This window comes from Scyliorhinus canicula, chromosome 3 (genome assembly GCF_902713615.1).
Source record: "Scyliorhinus canicula chromosome 3, sScyCan1.1, whole genome shotgun sequence".
Lineage (NCBI taxonomy): Eukaryota > Metazoa > Chordata > Chondrichthyes > Carcharhiniformes > Scyliorhinidae > Scyliorhinus > Scyliorhinus canicula.
In genome coordinates, this window is record NC_052148.1 from 88,204,484 (window position 1) to 88,225,304 (window position 20,821).

The following is a 20,821-nucleotide window of genomic DNA, read 5'->3' on the forward strand; positions in this document are numbered from 1 at the left end:
GGTCTGTGAGTAGCCGGCGCCATGTTGCATGGCGAAGCCACTGCAGGCTGTCGCCGTGCACATGCGCGGTCACAGACCCGGCAATTCTCCGGGCCGTATCAGCAGCTCGAGCCAGGTGCTCTATGCTGCCTTGATGCTAGCCCCCAGCCAAACATAGGATCGGTGGCTGTTTTACACCGTTTTTTCTGTTGTAAAACGCCACTATTATACGCTGGCGTGGGGACATAGCCTCAAAATCGGAGAATCCAGCCCAAAATCTTTTCCCAATTGTTCCCACTTTTTGGTTAAATAAATGTTATAACCTTGGCGTATTTATTGAAAAGTTGTTCACCCTTTTACTTCCTTTTAAAATTTAACAGCTAAAAATCCAAACTCTCACTTATCTATGCAAATTTTTACTCATTGCTAATTTACTTACGTCCTTACTTCAAATGCATGCCTTTATCACCTACATTCCTTCATGTCCTAAACCTTGTAGACAATCTATCTTCAGTTTAATCAAATTATATTCACACACAGATACAAGCTTGCTTTACAGAATGACGCAACAGACCTTAAATATTTAAAAATTAATGTCACACCAGGGATTTATAATGATAAATTGAAAGCACAAAAGTTTTGGTTTAGTCCAGTTCTATCAGCAGGATAGAGGGTACAATGTTGGCTATCTGCCTGCAGTAGTCAGTGCTGGAGTGCATTCTATTCGTAGAATGAGTCTGAACTTACATGGTTTATGATGTCAAATGATTAGAGTTGGCACAAATTTGTCTTTATAAAGGAAATGTGGCGTTTGGCATTACTCCAGTTGAGAAGATTTTGCGAAGTTTGTTGAAAAAGTAAGATAGAGAATTGCAATCTTACTGAGGCATTTTGTCTTTCTAGGAGCAGAACTGTTTTTATAAAGCTGTAGAATATACAGAAAATCAATCTCCTCTTCAGCAAGTGTTGCCTTAACAAACCAGCTCTCGTGTCCATAGAATCGATACAGTGGAGAAGGAGGCCACCTGGCCCACTGAGTCTGCACCGACCCCCCCGAAAGTGCACCACACTTCGGCCCGCCCACATCTCCACCCCATCCCCGCAACCCCACCCAACCTGTACATCTTTGGACACTAAGGGGCAATTTTATGTGGCCAATCCACCAAACCTTCACATCTTTGGACTGCGTGAAGAAAACGGAGCACCTAAAGGAAACCCAGGCAGAGGGAGAATGTGCAAATTCCACACATTCACCCAAGTTCGGAATTGAATCCGTGTCCTGTGCGACAGCAATACTAAACACTGTGCCACCATGCTGCCACAAACAACACATTCCAAAACCTTCATGAGGCACAATAGTCTTATCATATCAGTCCTATCCCAGTATATGGCTAACTGTAAACAACAGAGGTAGCTTTGTCCATCATTCACAGACTCTGTCCGTGCTTTATAAGTTTGAATCCTCACAAATCATATGAAGACTCCACCAAGAGTACATCCAGTACATCTGTGTTAATAGTTCACCGAATCACAGAAGTATTATGGTGCAGAAGGAGGCCATTCAGCCCATTGTGTCTGCAACAGCTCTCCAGATTAGCATTATTACTTGGTGCATTTTCCCCATACCCTACCATATTTTTTCTATTCAAATAATTATTGTTCTTCTTCTTCGGCAATCATTTGCTAGAGAGAATGATTATGCACCGAAGAACCTCCTTGTCATTGGCCGGCCAAGGGTTCTGTGCGTCCTTGTGTGGCCGATGAACCTGATCCTAGCGCCGCATCTCCGACCGGACATTTGGCAGATGTTTCCAGGAGGTGGGATTGGTCCTTGAATTCAAGATGTCTGGTATTCCTTTCTTAGGCTCCATTTCCAGACCTCCTCTTTCCGAAATTGAAACTGCCTCCACCACACTTCCAGGCAGTGCATTCCAAACTCTGGGTGCAGGCTTCTTTGCAAATTGCTTTAAATTTGTGCCCTCTCGTTCACAATTATTTTACAAGTAAGAACAGTTTTTCTCTCTCCACTCTGTCCAGCCCCTGAATAATTTTGAACATTTCCATCAATTTCCTCTTAGCCTCTCCAGGGAGAATAGTCCCAAACTCTTCAACCTATCCTCATAACTGACGTTTCTCATCCCTGAGACTATTCTTGTGAACCTCTTCTAATGAATTCACATCCTTCCTAGTGCGGTACTCAGTACACAATACTCCAGCTGAGGGTCTAGCCAATGCCTTGGATAAGTTTAGAATAATCTCCTTGCTCTTGTACTCTATGCTCTTATTACAAAAGTCCAGGATGCTGTTTGCTTTATTAACTGCTCTCTCTACCTGTCCTGCCACCTTCAATGATCGATGCACATGACCCAGGTCCCTCTGCTCCTGCACCTCTTAAGAATCATAGCCTTTATTTTATATTATCAGCTCATGTTCTTCCTACCAAAATGCATCATCTCACACTTTCCTGCATTGAAACTCATCTGCCCACTTCACCAACTTTTATGTGTCCTTTTGAAGTTCTACATTGTCCTCCTCAGTTTACAATAATTCCAAGTTTTGTGTCACCTGCAAACTTTGTGCCCACTGCACACCAAGATCTGGATCATTAACCATGGCTGACTTTAATCTTCATGTGTATTGGGAAAATCAACTTGGCAGAGGTAGCCATGAGGAAGAATTCATTAAGTGTATTCGGGACCATTTCCTAGAATAATATGTTGTGGTACCAACTAGGGATCAGGTTAATTTAGGTCTGGTAATGTGTAATGAGGCAGGTTTAACAAGTAATCTCGGAGTAAAAGATCCACGAGGAAACAGTGACCACAACGTGATAGAATTTAGCATTCAGTATGAGTTAGAAACAACTGTGCTGAACTTAAATAAGTGCAATTGCAATGGAATGAGGGCAGGAGTTGGCTGGAGTGGCCTGGAAAAGGAGTTTAGCAGAAAAGACTGTCGCTCAGCAATGGCAGATGTTTATGAAAATAGTTCATGAGTCACAACAAAGATATATCTCAGTGAGAAAGAAGGATTCTAGGAAGGGAGAAATTAACCATGGTTAACCATGGACGTGAAGGATAGTATGAAACTGAAAGAAAAAACATCCAATAATGCAAAGATTACTGGTAAGCCAGAGGATTGGAAAACTGCCAATGTAATTATTCAAGAAAGGAAGGAGACAAAAAACACGTATGGGCCAGTTAGCTTCATACCCGTCATTGGGAAACTGTTCGAGTCCATTATAAAGGATGTAATTGCAGGGCGTTTTGAAACACATAATATAATCAAGCAGAGTCAGCATGGCTTCATGAAGGGAAAATCATGCCTGACAAATGTATTATAATTTGTTAAAGTGCTAATGAGCAGGATAGATAAAGGAGAACTAATACATGTAATATACTTGGATTTCCAAACCTCATTTGATAAGGTGCCGCCCAAAAGGCTACATAATAAGACAAAATCCTATGGCATGTGGGTAGTATATTAGCATGGGTAGAGGATTAGCTAATTAATAGAAGACAGAGAGTTGAGAAAAAGAGGTTTTTTTGGATGGCTACCTGTAACTACCAGAGTGCCACAGGGATCAGTGCTCGGGCCACAATTCTTGATAATATATGTTAATTACTTGTACAAGGGAAGCAAATGTACTTTTGTCTAGTTTGGAAAATAGGTGGGAAGGAAATTGGTGAGGATGGCACCAAGAGTCTACAGAGCAATATGGACATGTTAAGTGAGCGGGCAAAAAAACCTGGCAAATGGAATGTAACATGGGAAAATGTGAAGTGTGCACTTTTGTAAGAGGAATAAAGGAGCTAATATTATTTAAATCAACAATTATGGTGATGGGGTTGGAAAGTGGATCTGAGGAGTATCATATCAGATGGGTCATGAACTCATTGAATGGTGAACCACACTCAATGGGCCGAAGAGCCTACTTTTGTTCATACGTCTGATGATGTTATCATTAATAACGATCAGGAAAAGCCTGTGTCCCAATACTGACACCTGGGGAAGTCCACTACAAACCTTGGGCGGAATTCTACCACCGCTCCAGCTGCTGATCCCAGCGTGAGTTGTGCACCGCGGGATCCGAGCATGCATAGTGGCGCCGGCGCCAACATTCACATGTGCAGTGGCGCCGGCGCACGCATGCGTGGTGGCCTCCTTCAACGCGCCGACTCCAACGCAACACGGCACAGGAGTACAGGGACCAGCGCGTAGGAAAAGAGGCCGGGGGACAGAAAGGCCGGCCCGTTGATTGGTGGGCCCTGATCGCGGGCCAGGCTGCATCCCCCACCCCCCGGGTCGGAGTTTCCCCACCCCCCCCCCACACAAGCCACCATCCAACCCTGGGATGCAGAGTTCCCGCCTGCTGCGACCAGGTGTGGACGGCGCCGACGGGACTCAGCGTTTTAACTGCGGCCGCTCGGCCCATCCCGGGCCGAGAATCAGCAGACCGGCCGGGTAGCACGGCCCATGACCGACGCCGCGCAAAACACGCAGGCGCCAATGGCGCCGATTCTCCGCTCTGTGGAAAATCGCGTGCTGGCGTCGGGACGGTGTGGCCCGGTCGCGGGGATTCTCCGGTCCGGCCCCGGGCTGAGAGAATCCCGCCCCTTATTTCAACCTGAAAAATATCCATTGACTATTACTCTCTGTTTTCTATTACTCAGTCTATTTTTTTATCCACGTTGCTATTTTCCTTTTTATTTCATGAGCTATAACGTTTCTCACAAGTTTGTTGTTTGTTGTTCAAAAATGCCTTTTGAAAGTCTATGTACACCACATTCACAGCATTACCCTCATCAACGCTTTCAAAAAACGCCAGCAAGTTAGCTAAACATGATTTTCTCTTCAGAATTCCATGTTGGCTCTTCCTAATCAACTAATCAACCCACATTTTTCCAGACGACAACTAATTTAATCCAAATAATTGTTTGTAATTGCTGGGCTTATCTTTGCAACCTTTTTTGAACAAAGGCAAAATATCTGCATTTCTTCAGCCCGCTGGCACCTCCCGCACATCCTGGGAAGATTGGAAGTTTATGACCTCCAAGTTCCACTCTCACTTCCCTCAATATCCTTGGATGCATCTTCTCTGGTCCTGGCGCCTGGTTAACTTTAAGTACCGATAGTCTATCCAGCACTTTTTCCATATCAATTTTGAATCCTTCTAGTTACTGAGTTCACATCAGGAATGAGTTATCCTGGATAGGTGACAGCCAAAGCTGTGTAGACTACTCCCCAAGCCAACATTCTCTACCCTCAGACCTTGAGTTTGCAAACTAAAATCAAATATAAAATTGCACATTTCAATTGGTTTTGTGAACACTAAATCTAACAGCTAACTTAATGTCATTTATAAAGAGAACTTTTCAAACTATTTGGCAGGTTTGTTATTTTAGGCGGATTAGTTTGCAGCAATATGTGCGACCATAATAGCAAAACCATATTTCACAGCATATCCACAGCAATATGCTGGATTTCATAAGCTCTCCTACATCACAGTTAATACAGGAACAGGCAGAGCCACAACAGTTGGAATTGCTTATAAACATCTATAATGTAAAAACTAGTTTTCAAAATATGTCCCCCAGTGAACTGAAGGGTGACCATATCCACATTCTTTTAAAAAAAGGCAAAGTTATCCGATTGCAATTTTAAGTGTGCATAAAAGTAACCTTCAAAGCACTCACTTTTACTTGGATTCTGTCTGACAGACGGGGGTGAGCTGTTTGATAGCTTGGTTCAGTCCCCAAATCTCAGAGGTACACTTTCTGGTACCATCCACTGCGGGATTCACCATGGGTGAGATGAACAATTCAACTGGCCAGGGCAGGCGGGACTGGAAATACTTGCCCATGTATTTTTTTTTTAAATTTAGAGTGCCCAATTCATTTTTTCCAATTAAGGGGCAATTTAGCGTGGCCAATCCTGAAAACTATCCTGCACATCTTTGGGTTGTGGGGGTGAAACCCACGCAAACACGGGGAGAATGTGCAAACTCCACACAGTGACCCAGGGCCGGGATTCGAACCCGGGTCCTCAGCGCCGTAGGCAGCAATGCTAACCACTGTGCCACCGTGCTGCCCTTTGCCCATGTATTTTGATGATAAACATTAACTCCCACAATTCTAACTCATTGGGCGGAACTTTCCCTTTTTTCTTCCAAGTGCCGGGCTCAGGTGAGGAATGCGGCAGAGAGCACACCGGCTGCGCAGTCAGTGTTTCTCGCCATTTGGGCCGTACTTGGAAGAAGAAAAATATGGAGGCGGGCCCAAACCATCATGCTGGTGGGGCGAAAAAAGCAAAAAGTAACGTTGAGATTTCCAATAAATAGCACCCCAATCCGTTTGGGGGGAAAAAAGAGGAAACACTCCCACGTACACGGGAAATGCCCTCCCCCCTCCCCATTGTCCCCTCCCCCTGTCCCCCCCTCCTGTCAGCTGTCACCTATCTGCCCAATCTCCTAACCTGTCTGTGAGATTGGATATGATTTATTGTCATGTGTATCGAGGTACAGTTAAAAGTATTGTTCTGCATACAGTCCAGACAGATAGTTCCATACATTAAAAAAAAATAAGAGATACATAAATACAAAATGTAAATACATAGACACAGGCATTGGGTGAGCATAAGGAGTATGGTACTACTCAATAGAGAAGATGTGTGAAGAGATCAGATCAGTCCATAAGAGGGTCATTTAGAAGTTTGGTAACAGCGGGGAAGAAGCTGTTTTTGAACCTTTTAGTGCATGTACTCAGATTTTTATATCTCCTGCCTGATGGAAGAAGTTGGAAGAGAGAATAACCCGGGTGGGAGCAGTCTTTGATTCTACTGCCCACTTTCCCAAGGCAGCGGGAGGTATAGACAGAGTCAATGGATGGGAGGCGGGTTTGCATAATGGACTGGGCCGTGTTCACGATTCTCTGTAGTTTCATACGGTCTTGGCCGAGCAGTTGCAATACCAGGCTGTGATGCAGCCAGATAGGATGCTTTCTGTGGTGTACCTGTAAAAGTTGGTAAGAATCAGTGTGGACATGCTGAATTTCCTTAGTTTCCTGAGGAAGTAAGGCGCTGTTATGCTTTCTTGGTTGTAGTGTTGACGTGGGTGGACAGGACAGATTGTTGGTGATGTGCACACCTAAAATTTTGAAGCTGTCAACCATCTCCACCTTGGCACCATTGATGCAGACAGGGGTGCGTACGATATGCTTCCCTAAGTCAATGACCAGCTCCTTATGAAATATTGTGAGGGTGGAGATAACCATTAATATTGGTAGCTGAGTCTTGACTTTGGTGCTGTTTTCAGGTGCACTTGCAACAGATAACAGAGCTCCGTCGGCAGCTATTTGCTGATTCTGTATGAAGACAATCATTGATTGTTGCCGCCAATTAACGTATCCTGGCTGCTTTTTACTCAGGCTGCCTGAAATAGTGTGATTGGAATGCACCTGAAGAACCATTCAGCATTGTGGTTAGTGAGGTCTTCACTGATACTCATTTCTTTAGTTCTGCTTGCACAGCCTCCCTTGAGAATTGGAGCCTGCACAGGCATAAATCCGCTGTCAACGCTCCAGTGGGGGAGCTATTGGCAGTGGTAATAAAACTACGGGAAAATGAGAAGACTGCTGAACAGTTGTCACACACTCATGAAGTGTCAGCAGAAAATAAAACAAAGCTGACTAAAGCGGGTGCAGAAATAGCACTTATAGTGTTACCTCAGGGACATTATGGACTGGTAGAGGCTCTTCAGCCCCTTGAACTTGCTCCATTATTCAGTTAGATCCTGGCCTTTCTGTATTTCAACTCTAGTTGCACGTTTTTCTTCCATGGGGGGAAAATTTGTTTGCAGAGTACTGCTACTATTGATGCTGCACAGACTTAAATCTATTTCCCAATGGGCAAGCAGCATCTTAGGGTCCACGCAGCATTCCTTTGATACAATTGTGCAAGAGAAATGTTGTGTACTTATTTTAATATTTCTGACCCTCTTGTCTGCCTCGTGGAAATGTATTGTCTCAATTCACTACATGGCACATATTTATTAAGCATACAAATGCCAAATATTGCTCCTATATGCCAACATTTTTATAACAAGTCCCTTATCTGGGACTAATGAAATCTATTCTGAAAACCCATTATTACAAATACCATGGATTTGCTTTATTCTGTGATTTCCTTCAAAAAGTCAATTAAATTAAGCCTCACCATTGAAAATCCATGCTAATTATTCTTGATTACTTCATGCTGAAGTGTTCACTAATTTCATCCTGTATTATTAGAGACATTAGGGATTGTATTTTGAGTGTGTGCTGGTGATTCCTGTCACACAACGTCAGTGGTTGACTTTCTCCCCCAGCATTACCCTCGCCCAGCAAGAACGTAGTTTATAACTTGCTGCCATCTTTTAAAATTCATTGGATATGAGTGTCACTGATCAGACCAGCATTTATTGTCCAACCCTAATTGCTGAATCACATCAGAAACTATTTAAGAGTCAACCGCATTGCTGTGGGTTTGGGGGTCACATGTAGGCCAGACAAGCCCGAAAGGGCTCCAGTTGAGGTTCCTTTGGAACAATCGAACAGTCGACAATGGTTTCATGGTTGAAGTTCAAATCTCACTATCTCCAATAGCGGGATTCAAAACAGGTCCCCAGAGCATTATTCCAGGTCTCTGGATTACCAGTGCATTGACAATACCACTATAACACTGCCTCCCTTGCTGATCACTTCCCCTCCCTTGCACAGTGTTTCAGCACAATTCCCATTACAATGCTTTTCGGGGGATGGTTTAGCACATTGGACTAAATCGCTGGCTTTTAAAGCAGGCCAAGGCAGGCCAGCAGCACGGTTAAATTCCCGTACCAGCCTCCCTGAACAGGCACCAGAATGTGGCGACTAGGATTTTTCACAGTAACTTAATTGAAGCCTACTTGTGACAATAAGCGATTTTCATTTCATTTCACTCAGCTTCACCGAATATGGAATTTGAGCAGCAGTACAATGTGATGTTATCTGCACAGATTATTGGCCTGAAATGATGGAACACTTTACAATGTTTTCAAAATGTTAAGGGAGGATAGCTTAAGTGTGAATGGTCATGTGCTGTATCATTGAATCACTTAAAGCAAGTGCGGATGGAACAGTGCAATTTACACTTTTGGGGGCCCCGCACCCTCCCTCTTTGCGGGGCCCCCACTACCCATCCCGCCCTGTGGTGATGTGGCGGCCAGCCCCAATTGAGATCATGCTTCTCCCCAAATGATGTCAAACTCCACCTCCAATTATGACAACACCTTCCTGACCCCACCCACCTTCAGCTCACACATTGCAAGCCATAAAAAAGCCCAAAAGTTCACAAATCACTGCTTAACTGCTTTAGTATTTTTTTTTACTTATGAAAACAAGCCTGTAATTGATTCATTGAAATCCTAGCTTGCCTGTTGTTAGCATGATGGTAGGGTGGTCTATATTGTGATCTGTGTGTCTTGAGGCGAACATGAACTGGCTAATGAGCAATGAGATAGGGAAATCAGCTGACGATATCATTGCAACACAGCACAGGCCAATGTAGGACGGAATGAGCCAGAAAAATTCCAATGTCTGAGCAAAGACTCCAATAAAGTGGAGGGTCCAGTCTAAGTCTAATATCAGTGACTTTGCTGGCAACTGTCATGGCAGGATTTCATGCTTTATCCAGAAGAAACTTTCTGAAAACTAGTATTGAGAGCAAAGGGGGTTGGTGCTGACTCATCATATATAACTGTCTGCATGTGACCACCAGCAGCATAAGTTCTCTCTTGAAGATCAGAAATTAGACTGGCGAACATGGTAGAGCGAAAGATTTTTTTATTTCTTGCTTCATCAGTTGTTTGCAATCCATGACACAGTGGTTAGCACTGGGAATACGGCGCTGAGGACCTGGGTTCGAATCCCAGCCTTGGGTCATTGTCCAACTGGAGTTTGCACATTTATCCCATGTCTGCATGGGTTTCACCCCCACAACCCAAAGATGTGCAGGTTAGGTGGATTGGCCATGCTAAATTGGCCCTTAATTGGTGGAAAAAAAATAATTGGGTACTCTAAATTTACAAAAAAAAAATTCTCCAGTTGAGTACTCATCGACAAATGATTCTGTCCCTTAACTAGGGTCAGAGAATAATTTTCAAAGGCAACAGTAGATTGCCGCACAGGTTTCCAAAAAACATCAAGCAATTTCTGCTTTCTGTCATGCCATTTCTCTTCACCCTCAGAAAATAGGACTCATGAAGACTTTGAAACTAATTTTGGCCTTGAACCTCAAACCCATTTCTCAATTGTTCCATTTTACCTATGTTCTCTGGTCTATTTATTACAAAATATTCAATCATATCCCACAACCCAAAAATGTGGAGGTTAGGTGGATTGCCCCTTAATTGGAAAAACAATTATTGGGTACTCTAAAATTTATTTTAAAAAAAATAAATTAATGCCCACTTAAGGGTCTCATCCTGCAGCAGCTGGTATTAACCAGTGGAGAGGTTGGCCATGCGGGCATCATGGCAAGCAAACCTGTGCAGTCAGTGTTGCTTGCCCACGTAGGGGTCCCTCATTCAATCCCTGATGAGGAGACCCCAGCATCGGAAAGGGATGTCAGCTGAGAGTAATTCCTCTGCCGTTGCTGTTGGCCCACTTCCCCAGTGACCCCCATGTCCCATACTCCCTCCCTCCCCCATCCATCACTCATCTGCGTCCTGGGAAACAGTGGCAAACTGGACCTTGTGTGGGTGTCATGTCATTAACAGCCACCATCTCCCCAGTGGCGTAGCAATTTAATAGATACCAACAGCTCCTGGGGCGGGGGAGGGGTGGGGGGGGGGGGGGGGGGGGGAGGTGCCAGTGAAAGCTCACCACTGTACATTCAAGTGCCTATGTGACACTCAATACAGCAAGGCTTTTCTAAAAGAAACAATACAATAGCCACCGATGGGTAAGAGCCACCATTAGCTCCATTAAATACCACCCATAGTTCTTCTTTAGGCAGATGACGTATCAACAAGCTTTTATAAAAGTAGTATGCTTGACTTTCTATTTTGGGTGAAATGTGATGTTGTTGCTCTTCTAAGCTGAAAGCGCACTGACAGAAATTTCCATGGAATAGTTGATTCATATCATCATCTGACTGTTCTGATAAATATCAGTTTCAGCTTTCACAGTGTCGGGCCACATTGCGAGTGAGTGAAGAGCTCTCGGATCTCCCTCATTCTTTATCAGTGGCAGCAAATTCCCAATACAGGCGAAGCTTATATATGTAAGGTTTGTGTTCATGTTTATGTCTTCATGTTCCTGTGCTTCTAGACAAGCAAAAGACAGCCCCATTCAATCTGTGAATACAATTTACGTGCATTTGTGGTAAAGAAGTTCAACATTTGCAGCAAGGAAGACTTCCAGTCATACTTGTCTGATGGCCCAGCACATTGACAAGAGGAAAGCATTATTTTGAGAGCTGACCACTTGATGGCAAAGACACCTGCTATGTGACATTGATTTGAGTACCTAATATAGAGATGTCTAATTTTTCAAGTAGATGTTTATGACACAACCATGGTGGCTTCTGACTAATAGTTCATTTTTGAGTCTGCTTATGATTAAATATTTACATCCAACTCCAAAACTAATTTGTATTTCTTGGACTATTTAGTTCTTGTCCATTTCTGTTACTCTCTTCTCCTTTTCTCAACTGCTTCACTTTTGCCTGCTTCTCTCTCTCCCCTAATCTTTTTACACTTTTGTCTTCCAATGTAATTTCTTCTCCTTCATTTTTCTCCCTCTATTATCCTTTTCACTTCAGTCACTCTGTAGTTAATGTTAGCCCCACTCTTTGCCACCTCACTTCTGACTCTGATTCACTTCAAAATCCAGTTCCTCTCCTTTGTTTTATCTCACTCTTTCCTTCACCAGTGATTCTCTGTGTCTTTTTATTTTAAGACCTACTCTCTTGTTTGTCTTTTCCGCTGAGGACAGGGAGACATAACTGCACTGGGAATAAAGCATTGGGACAAACCAAAAACAGTAGTGTTGAGATTCGCATGAGTGGGCAAGTAACGTACTCTGGCAAACTGACCCTTCCAGTACAATGACAAAGTGAGGTCATACACATAATATTAATGAAAAGCATAAAGCATTGTGGCGGATAGAAAATATATATCAGCCTCTCAACAATTTTGGCAGGAGCACAGTTAGCTGAAATAATTTGGCTCCATCTCCCGATATCCTTTGATTGCCACTTCAAGAAGCCACCATGTCTAAAGAGCTGATTCCTGGTACCAGATTAGGCAATAAACACATCGCAAGATGTTATGGATAGGACTTTCCACAACACTTGAATGCCTATGTCTGCCATGTTGATAAGTCACTGATAACAAATTAGATGCATCCAAGGATACTGAAGGAAGGAAGGGCCGAAATTGCAGAAACACGAGCTATGATCTTCCAATCTTTCTTGGATACAGGAGGAGTGCAAGAGGACTGGAGAATTGCAAATGTTCCATCCTTGTTCAAAAAGTGTGTAAGGACTGAGCCACTATCGGCAAGTCAAATTAACCTTGGCAATGGGAAAAGTTTGAGGAATGATACTTTAAGTCAAAATTAACAGTCACCTGGACAAATGCAGTAATTAAGGAAAGCCAACATCGATTTGTTAAACAAACTTAATTTTTCGATGATATAATGAAGGTAATGTGGTCTACATTGATTTTCGAAAGGCATTTGATAAAGTGCCACATTACAGGTTTGTCAACAAAGTTAGAGCTCATGGAATGAAAGGGAGAGAAGCAGCATGGAATCAAAATTAGTTGAGTGACAAAAAGCATAAAGATGAACTTCATGGTCAAATGGATGGACATGTAGCAAATGAAATTTAATGCAGAGAAGTGTTAAGTGATCCGTTTTGGTAAAAAGGATGGGAGATAATAGAAAGTAAAGGGGACAATTTTAAACAGAGTGCAGGGGCAAAGAAACCTGGAGGTATATGTACAGAAATCATTGAAAGTGGAAGGAAAACCAGTAAAACATGGAAATGATGGGCATCTGTAAAGTAAACTGGTCTTGTATACCTCCAGTGTTACTGGTGCCCATACAACTGATTTTTACGGGGATTTAGAAAATTTTAATTGATTTTTCCTTTACAAAAGCAGGAAAGTTCTGATAAACCGGTATAAAACAGCTATCTCTACAACAACTAGCCTTCTGTGTCCAGTTCTGGGCACCACACTTGTTAGCAGACCAATTTATAAAATGGCACAGTTATGTCTGCTGCATTTAGAGTGTGTATGTATGTTCATTTAGATGTGATGATAGCTTTTTTTCATAGCAGCACAGCAACAGCCGAACAACTTTGTGCTTGTATTCAGAAAACACAACTGGTATCTGTTTGTGGTTTCTGGACTTTCCCTGCTTTGTATAGAAGCAGGCCTTTTTCAAAAGCAACATAGATGGCAAGTAAAGGATTAACTTCACCTTTAGTATCCGGAATTCAAATTCCTTTCACCAATGAGAGATTTTCTAAAATCTGTGTATGTATATTTGAAAATTGAATAATTTGTTCTTTTGCACTGAACTTTCTTTGCTTATAATAGCAGACAATCTGGTACTTGTGGTTCAGTGTTTTATTTTATAGTTTCATAGCAGCCATCCATCTGCTGTTACTGGACTGATATGTGAAAACTTTTGTTTTTTTCTTTAATATTTGACAACTTAGTAATCTCCAGGACAATCCCCTGGTCATAGAATGATGGTTAGTTATCAATAGTATAACATGAAAATGCTTGCCTTTCAAAGAGGCACTTTACAACATGAATAAATGAAACAAATTGTTTTTATTTGTTTGTGAATACTTGATCCAATGGTATAAATGCACTTTATACCATTTGCTTATAATGTCACCATAACAACACTCAGGTCTTCTCGATTTGACCCATTGCAATCAAAATAGAATTTGCAAAAGACCTTTAGTTCGGATCGTATGTCTTTAATAACATAACAAATTATTTATGTCAGTATCGTCTTAAAGGAAAGATAAAGCAACAAAGTTTCAAAGTTTATTACAATCTTCAAAATCACTTCAAGAATACAATTTCTTTGTTAATGTCAAATTGAATAACTTTGTGGTAATTTTCCACTTAGGGATGACGATAATATAACTATGTCAATACTGAAGTTGAAATTGTGTAGGTAAATGAAGGAAAGGGATATGGGAATAAAGTTGGTAATTCTGAGTCGAATTATCTGTTCTAATTATTGATGTTTTTCTCCTCAACAGGGTGTCCTATTCAGTTCACGTCTCCGAGGATTATCCAGGTACTGTTTTCTGAAAATCCTTAAAAGAGCATGGCAGACCGATATGTATCACATCTGAGTGTCACGGCACTATGTTGAACTGGCTGTTTGAATGTCTGCTGATTGGTCCTTACCTCAAACGGTCGCCTGTTACCGTCAAATGGAAGGTAGACCTCAGGCTGGCAGAAATTGTTAATATAAATTTCTTACCAGTGTTAACTTGTAACCAAATGTCTGTTGTGCATTCAGCATGTAAGCGAGACATGAACTGACCTAGAGTAACGTTCAGCTGACCCAAATTTGATCTGACTACTGGGGTGAAAGGTCTCAATGGGGCTTGTAAACAAATCCTTGCAAATACTTTTAAGAGTGCATAACCACAAATGTGTCAAACTTCCTTTCATACAGCCAGAGCAGTTTTTTTCATGGTGGAAAATATCAAATTGGCTAATCCTGGAGAACAATTTTCACGCTCAGTAATACTTTCACAAATCAACCAGTTACAAAGATTGATTATTAGTCTTCACATCCTTTTGTTTGTTTCTGCCTCTGTTAGTTTTTTTGAATATAGTCAATAGCACAGAATGGTCTCAGTAACTCCTCCAAGCCAGCACCCCAATGAGATCATCAACAAAGATATTCCCAAGTAATCTACTGAAGCCTGATTAAGCCTGTAACACGACTTGATATTTTAGAGGGAGTGTTGTTTCCGAAACATTTTCTGTTTAATTTTATTGAAATGCCTCTGTGGTGAATGTAATATGATAATTCACACTATGTTTTTGTAAGCGTAGTAGCGTTATCCGACCACTAGGGGGAGTAGCCCTGGGAATGCTCAGGAGCTTGTACAGGGCTCCACCCTTGGCTCCGCCCACGACTCCTCCCCCTAGTGCTGCTGTATAAATACCCTTGTCCAGAGTCAGCCTGCAGTTCACTGAGAGTTCATCAACGGGTAACAGGCTGGCTCTGTAGTAAGTCGATTAAAGCCTAGATTCATATTGGAAACACGTGTCTGGTGAATTGATGGTTCCATCAGCCTCTAAAAACAATGACTTAGATTTCTGCTGGGGCACAGTCCATGTTAGAAGTGCATCAGGCAAGACTTGCAAATAAAATGAAATTGACTGCACTGAAATATCCCAATGTTAGCTCAATTGTTATATAGAGGTTGAACTGTGGATGTTGTTAAATCCTCACCAGTAGCTTGCCCATTGCATTTCGCAAACACTGGGCTGAATTTTCATTCTGGGGTGCTGAATCTGCCTTCAGGATGAAAGTTGGGTTGGGGATCACAAATGCCATTGATGGTCTGCGGGAGCCTGGTCCAACTGATGACAGCAGGCAGGCTCCCAAATTCATCAAGCAGTCAAAAATCTACAGCGCCACCACTGGAAGTGGGAGCTGCTGAAGTATGTCCATTTCTCGTCCCTGGCTGCAAATCAGGTAAGTAAGGAGGACAGAAGTGATAGTGCCTTCGGAGATTGGGAGAAATCCTCATACAGTAAAGGCCACCACTGTTGATGCAGTCATTTTTCAGAGTGGAGGCTTTGCAATAGGTTGGAGCCTCTGAAGGCTGGCATAGTTTCACTTATGGCCACCTAATGCAATTGGCACTCCATGCACTCGATTGAAAATTTGATCAGCATCAGGAGAGTGGCCATAATTAAGTCCAACTCCTCCATAATACTGTGGAGGTAGGAACTTGTCGTAGAGCTGGCCTAACAGGACTTTCCATCCCCATGACTCTAGTCCTGCTACCATGGGCCATTGAAAATTCAACCCACTAATCTGTTACAGAATATAAATGTGTGTGAGAGTTTAAGAATCAGGCACATTGAAAACTGGTTTTCAAAAATGAGTCTGAAGGATTGCTACTGAAAAATATCTGTTGGTTCTGCAGAATAGGAGAGTAACCAAAGTAGAGTGAAAGCATTTCTGGAGGGCTGTTTGGGTCACAGTGGTGGAGGCTAAAAATCTTCGAGTTAACTAAAAGGATCAGAAACTTTTTAAAAATAAATTTAGAGTACCCAATTATTTTTTTTTCCAATTGAGGGGCATTTTAGCGCGGCCAATCCACCTACCCTGCATATCTTTGGGTTGTGGGAGTGAGACCCACGCAGAAACAGGGATAATGTGCAAACTTCACACGGACAGTGACCCAGGGCCAGGATTCGAACCCAGGCCCTCAGCGCCGTAGTCCCAATGCTAAACACTGTGCCACGTGCTGCTTAGGATCAGAAACTTTTGATAGCAGGTGTGTGATGACCAGGTGAGAAAGAATGAACTGGCTCCCCTTTATTCATCTTCCTCGGTTTGTCACAAGAAAGGTTTAAGTTTTTTTTTCATGAGGGTGTGCCTTTTCCAAATCAGAATGTATTTCACTATTTAATCTGTGAGCAAAAATGAGCCAATCAAACACTATTTTCTGGCATCAAAGAAAACAAGGGCAGGATTCTCTAGTCCGCCTGCTGGGATTTCCTGGGTGGCGCCCCCTCCCCACCAGCGGGATTCTCTGTTCCCACTACCTTCCAATGGAATTTCCCATTGTGGCCACCCCATGCCAGCGCAACGGCGAATCCTGCTGGCGGACAATCCCGCTGCAAGTTTATTGACCGCTAAACCTGAGAAGAATCCTGCTGGCGGACAATCTTGCTGCAAGTTTATTGACTGCCCTACCTGTGAAACAATAAAAACACAAAGTTAAGCATTCAGGCCTCATGTAGTGTAGGCTACACAGACACACCACACACACACAGACATACACACACACACAGCTGTGGCCAATTTAAGTTAGCTAGTTTCTAGGATGTGATCAGATGTCGAAGATGTTGCAATTATTATGCGATCCCGTGATCTGGAAGATTTGTGGTAGAATTGGCTTCTTGAGCCAGGCGACACGTTCATTCCAAAAGAGAGAGAGAGTATATGAGCAGCCCTTAGCTTAATTCCTCTGCTGAAGTCTTTCTGGACATCGTCTGTGTCACTTGTAATCTCAGTGGCTGGTAGCCCTGCCTTAAAATACAATACCCGTTGTGTATTTCCAATAGGTTTAGGGTGGGTCTGTCTGTGGCAGTCCGCGTTTCAATACTTATTGAGTCATAACATTTTACAACAATGAAAGAGGCCCTCCGTCCCCACCGACTATCAAGCACCTAACTATTCTAATCTCATTTTTCAGCACTTGTCCCGTAGCATTGTATTTAATTACATTTCAAGTACTCATCTAAATACTTCTTTTTGGTTTTTTTAATTTAGAATATCCAATTCATTTTTCCAATTAAGGGGCAATTTAGCGTGGCCAATCCACCTAGTCTGCACATCTTTGGGTTGTGGGGGCGAGACCCATGCAGTCACGGGGAGAATGTGCAAACTCCACACGGACAGTGACCCAGAGCCGGGATCGAACCTGGGACCTCGGCGCTGTAAGGCAACAGGGCTAACCCATTGGGCCACCGTGCTGCCCATCTAAATACTTCTTAAAAGTTGTGAGGGTTCCCGCCTCAACACCCTTTCAGATGTTGAGTTCCAGATTCCAACCACCCTCTGGAGCTTTCCTCACATCTCCTCTAAACCTGCTGCCCATTACCTTAAATCTATGCCCACTAATTATTGAACTCTCCACTAAGGCAAAAAGTACCTTCCTATCCACCCTATCTATGCCCCTCATAATTTTATACATCTCAATCAGGTCCCCCCTCAGCTCCAAGGAAAACAACCCCAGCCTATCCAGTCTCTCTTGATAGCTGAAACGATCCACTCAGGCAACACCCTGATGAAGCTCCTCTGCACCCTCTCCAGTGCAATCACTTCCTTTCTATAGTGTGGTGACCACAACTGCATACAATATTCCAGCTGGGACCTAACCAGCATTTTATACAGCTCCAGCATAACCTCCCTGTTCTTATATTCAGTGCCTTGGTTAATAAAGGCAGGGATCCCATAAGCCTTCTAAACCACCTTATCTACCTGTCCTGCTATCTTCAGAGATCTGTAAACATGCACACAAAGGTCCCATTGATCCTCTGTACTTCCTAGGGTCAGGCCATTCATTATATATTCCCTTGCCTTGTTAGCCCTCCCAAAATACATTACCTCACACTTTTCAATGTTAATTTCATTTGCCACTCTTCTGCCCATCTAACCAACCTGTCTACATCGTCCTATAATCTAAGGCCTTGCTCCTCACTTTTCATCGCACCACCAATTATTGTGTCATCTGCAAATTTACTTATATCTCCTACGTTCATGAATGTATATCAGATCATGAATGTATACCAGAAACAGTCAGGGATCCAGCACCAATCCCTGTGGCACACCACTAGACACAGGCTTCCAGTCACAAAAACAACATTTAACCATCACCTTCCTCCCACTAAACTAGTTTTGGATCCAGTTTGCCAAATTGCTCTGGATCCCATGGACTCTTATCTTCTTCATCAGCCACCCATGTAGGACGTTGTCAAAGGCCTTACTAAAATACATGTAGATTAAATCAACTGCACTACCCTCATTTACACACTTAGTTACCTCTTCAAAAAATTCAGTCAAATTTGTAAGACCTGATTTCCCTTTGACAAAACCTTGCTGACTATCCTTCACTAATCCTTTCCTCTTCAAGTGAAAATTAATTCTGTCCCTCCGAATTTTTTCCAGTAGTTTCCCTACTTCTGAAGTTAGATCACTGACCTGTTTCCTGTTTCGTCCCTACTTCCCTTCTTGAATAATGGCATCACATTAGCTGTGGCATCTCTCCTGTGGCCAGTGAAGCGTTTACAATTTTTATCAGAGCCCCTGCAATATCCTTCCTTGCCTCCAACAGCAACTGAGGACATATCTCATCTGGCCACAGTGATGTATCCACTGTTGAGCCTGTTAAAACCGTTCATACTTCCTCCCCCTCAATGTTAAGTTGTTCAAATAAATCACAATGTGCCTCCCTGATTTCTATACCTACATTATCCTTCTCCATAGTGAACACACATATAAAGTACTAATTTAAAACTTCACTTATATCTTCGGTTCCACACACAAGTTGCCATGTTGGTCCCTAATGAGCCCTATTCTTACCCTGGTCAACCTCTTGCCCTTAAAATACAAAGAACAAAGCAAAGTACAGCACAGAAAAACGCCCTTTGGCCCTCCAAGCCTGTGCTGATCATGCTGCTTGTCTAGCCTAAAACTTTCTACACTTCCAGAGTCCGTATCCCTCTAGTCAGCATGGTAGCATGATGGTTAGCACAATTGCTTCACAGCTCCAGGGTCCCAGGTTCGATTCCCGGCTTGGTTCACTGTCTGTGTGGAGTCTGCACGTTCTCCTCGTGTGTGCGTGGATTTCCTCCTGGGTGCTCCAGTTTCCTCCTACAGTCCAAAGATGTGCAGGTTAGGTGGATTGGCCACTGCCCTTAGTGTTCAAAATTGCCCTTTGTGTTGGGTAGGGTTACTGGGTTATGGGGCTTGGGTGGGGTGCTCTTTCGAAGGGCTGGTGCAGGCTCGATGGGCTGAATGGTCTTCTGCACTGTAAATTCTATGATTCTTAGTCCCATCCTATTCATGTATTTGTCAAGACACCCCCTAAACCTCACTATCGTACCTGCTTCCACCACCTTCTCCCGCAGCGAGTTCCAGGCACCCACTATCCTGTGTGAAAAACTTTCCTTGCACACCTCCTCTAAATTTTGCCCCTCGCACCTTAAATCTATGTCCCCTAGTAATTGATTATTCCACCCTGGGAAAAATCTTCTGTCTATCCATTCTGTCCATGACGCTCATAATTTTGTAGATTTCTATCAAGTCGCCCCTCAACCTCCATCGTTCCAATAAGAACAAACCGAGTCGTTTATCCAACCTCTCCTCATAGCTAATGCCATCCATATCAGCAACATCCTCGTAAACCTCTTCCGTACCCTGTCAAAGCCTCCACATTCTTCTGGTAGTGTGGCGACCAGAATTGAATGCTATATTCCAAGTGTGGCCAACTAAGGTTCTATACAGCTGCAGCATGACTTGCCAATTTTTAAACTCCATGCCCCAGCTGATGAAGGCAAGCATGCCATATGCCTTCTTGACTACCATCTCTACCTGTGTTGCCACTTTCACTGACCTGTGTAACTGTACACCCAAATCCCTCTGCCTGTCAATACTCTTAAGGGTTCTGCCATGTACTGTATATTTCCCACTTGTATTAGACCTTCCAAAATGCATTAACTCACACTTGTCTGGATTAAATCTGCCATCACTCCACCCAAATCAACAACCAATCTATATCCTGCTATATCTTCTGACAGTTATCATCGCTATCCACAATTGCTCCAACATTTGTGTCATCCGCAAACGTACTAATCAGGCCAATTACATTTTCTTCCAAATAATTTAGATATACTACAAACAACAGAGATCCCAGCAATGATCCCTGCGGAACACCACTAGTCACGGCGTTCCATTCAGAAAAGCACTCTTCCATTGCTACCCTCTGTTTCCCATGACCGAGCCAGATCTGTATCCAACTTGTCAACTCACCTCTG

At 43.0% G+C, this 20,821-nt stretch overlaps 1 protein-coding gene across 1 annotated transcript in view; it reads left to right on the forward strand.

Moving 5' to 3' along the window:
- Positions 1–20,821, forward strand: part of parp8 (poly (ADP-ribose) polymerase family, member 8) — a 531,112-nt gene that overhangs the window by 171,811 nt on the left and 338,480 nt on the right. Inside the window, 1 exon segment of the mRNA XM_038790867.1 lies at positions 14,284–14,321. Coding sequence (XP_038646795.1) covers positions 14,284–14,321 — 38 coding nt within the window.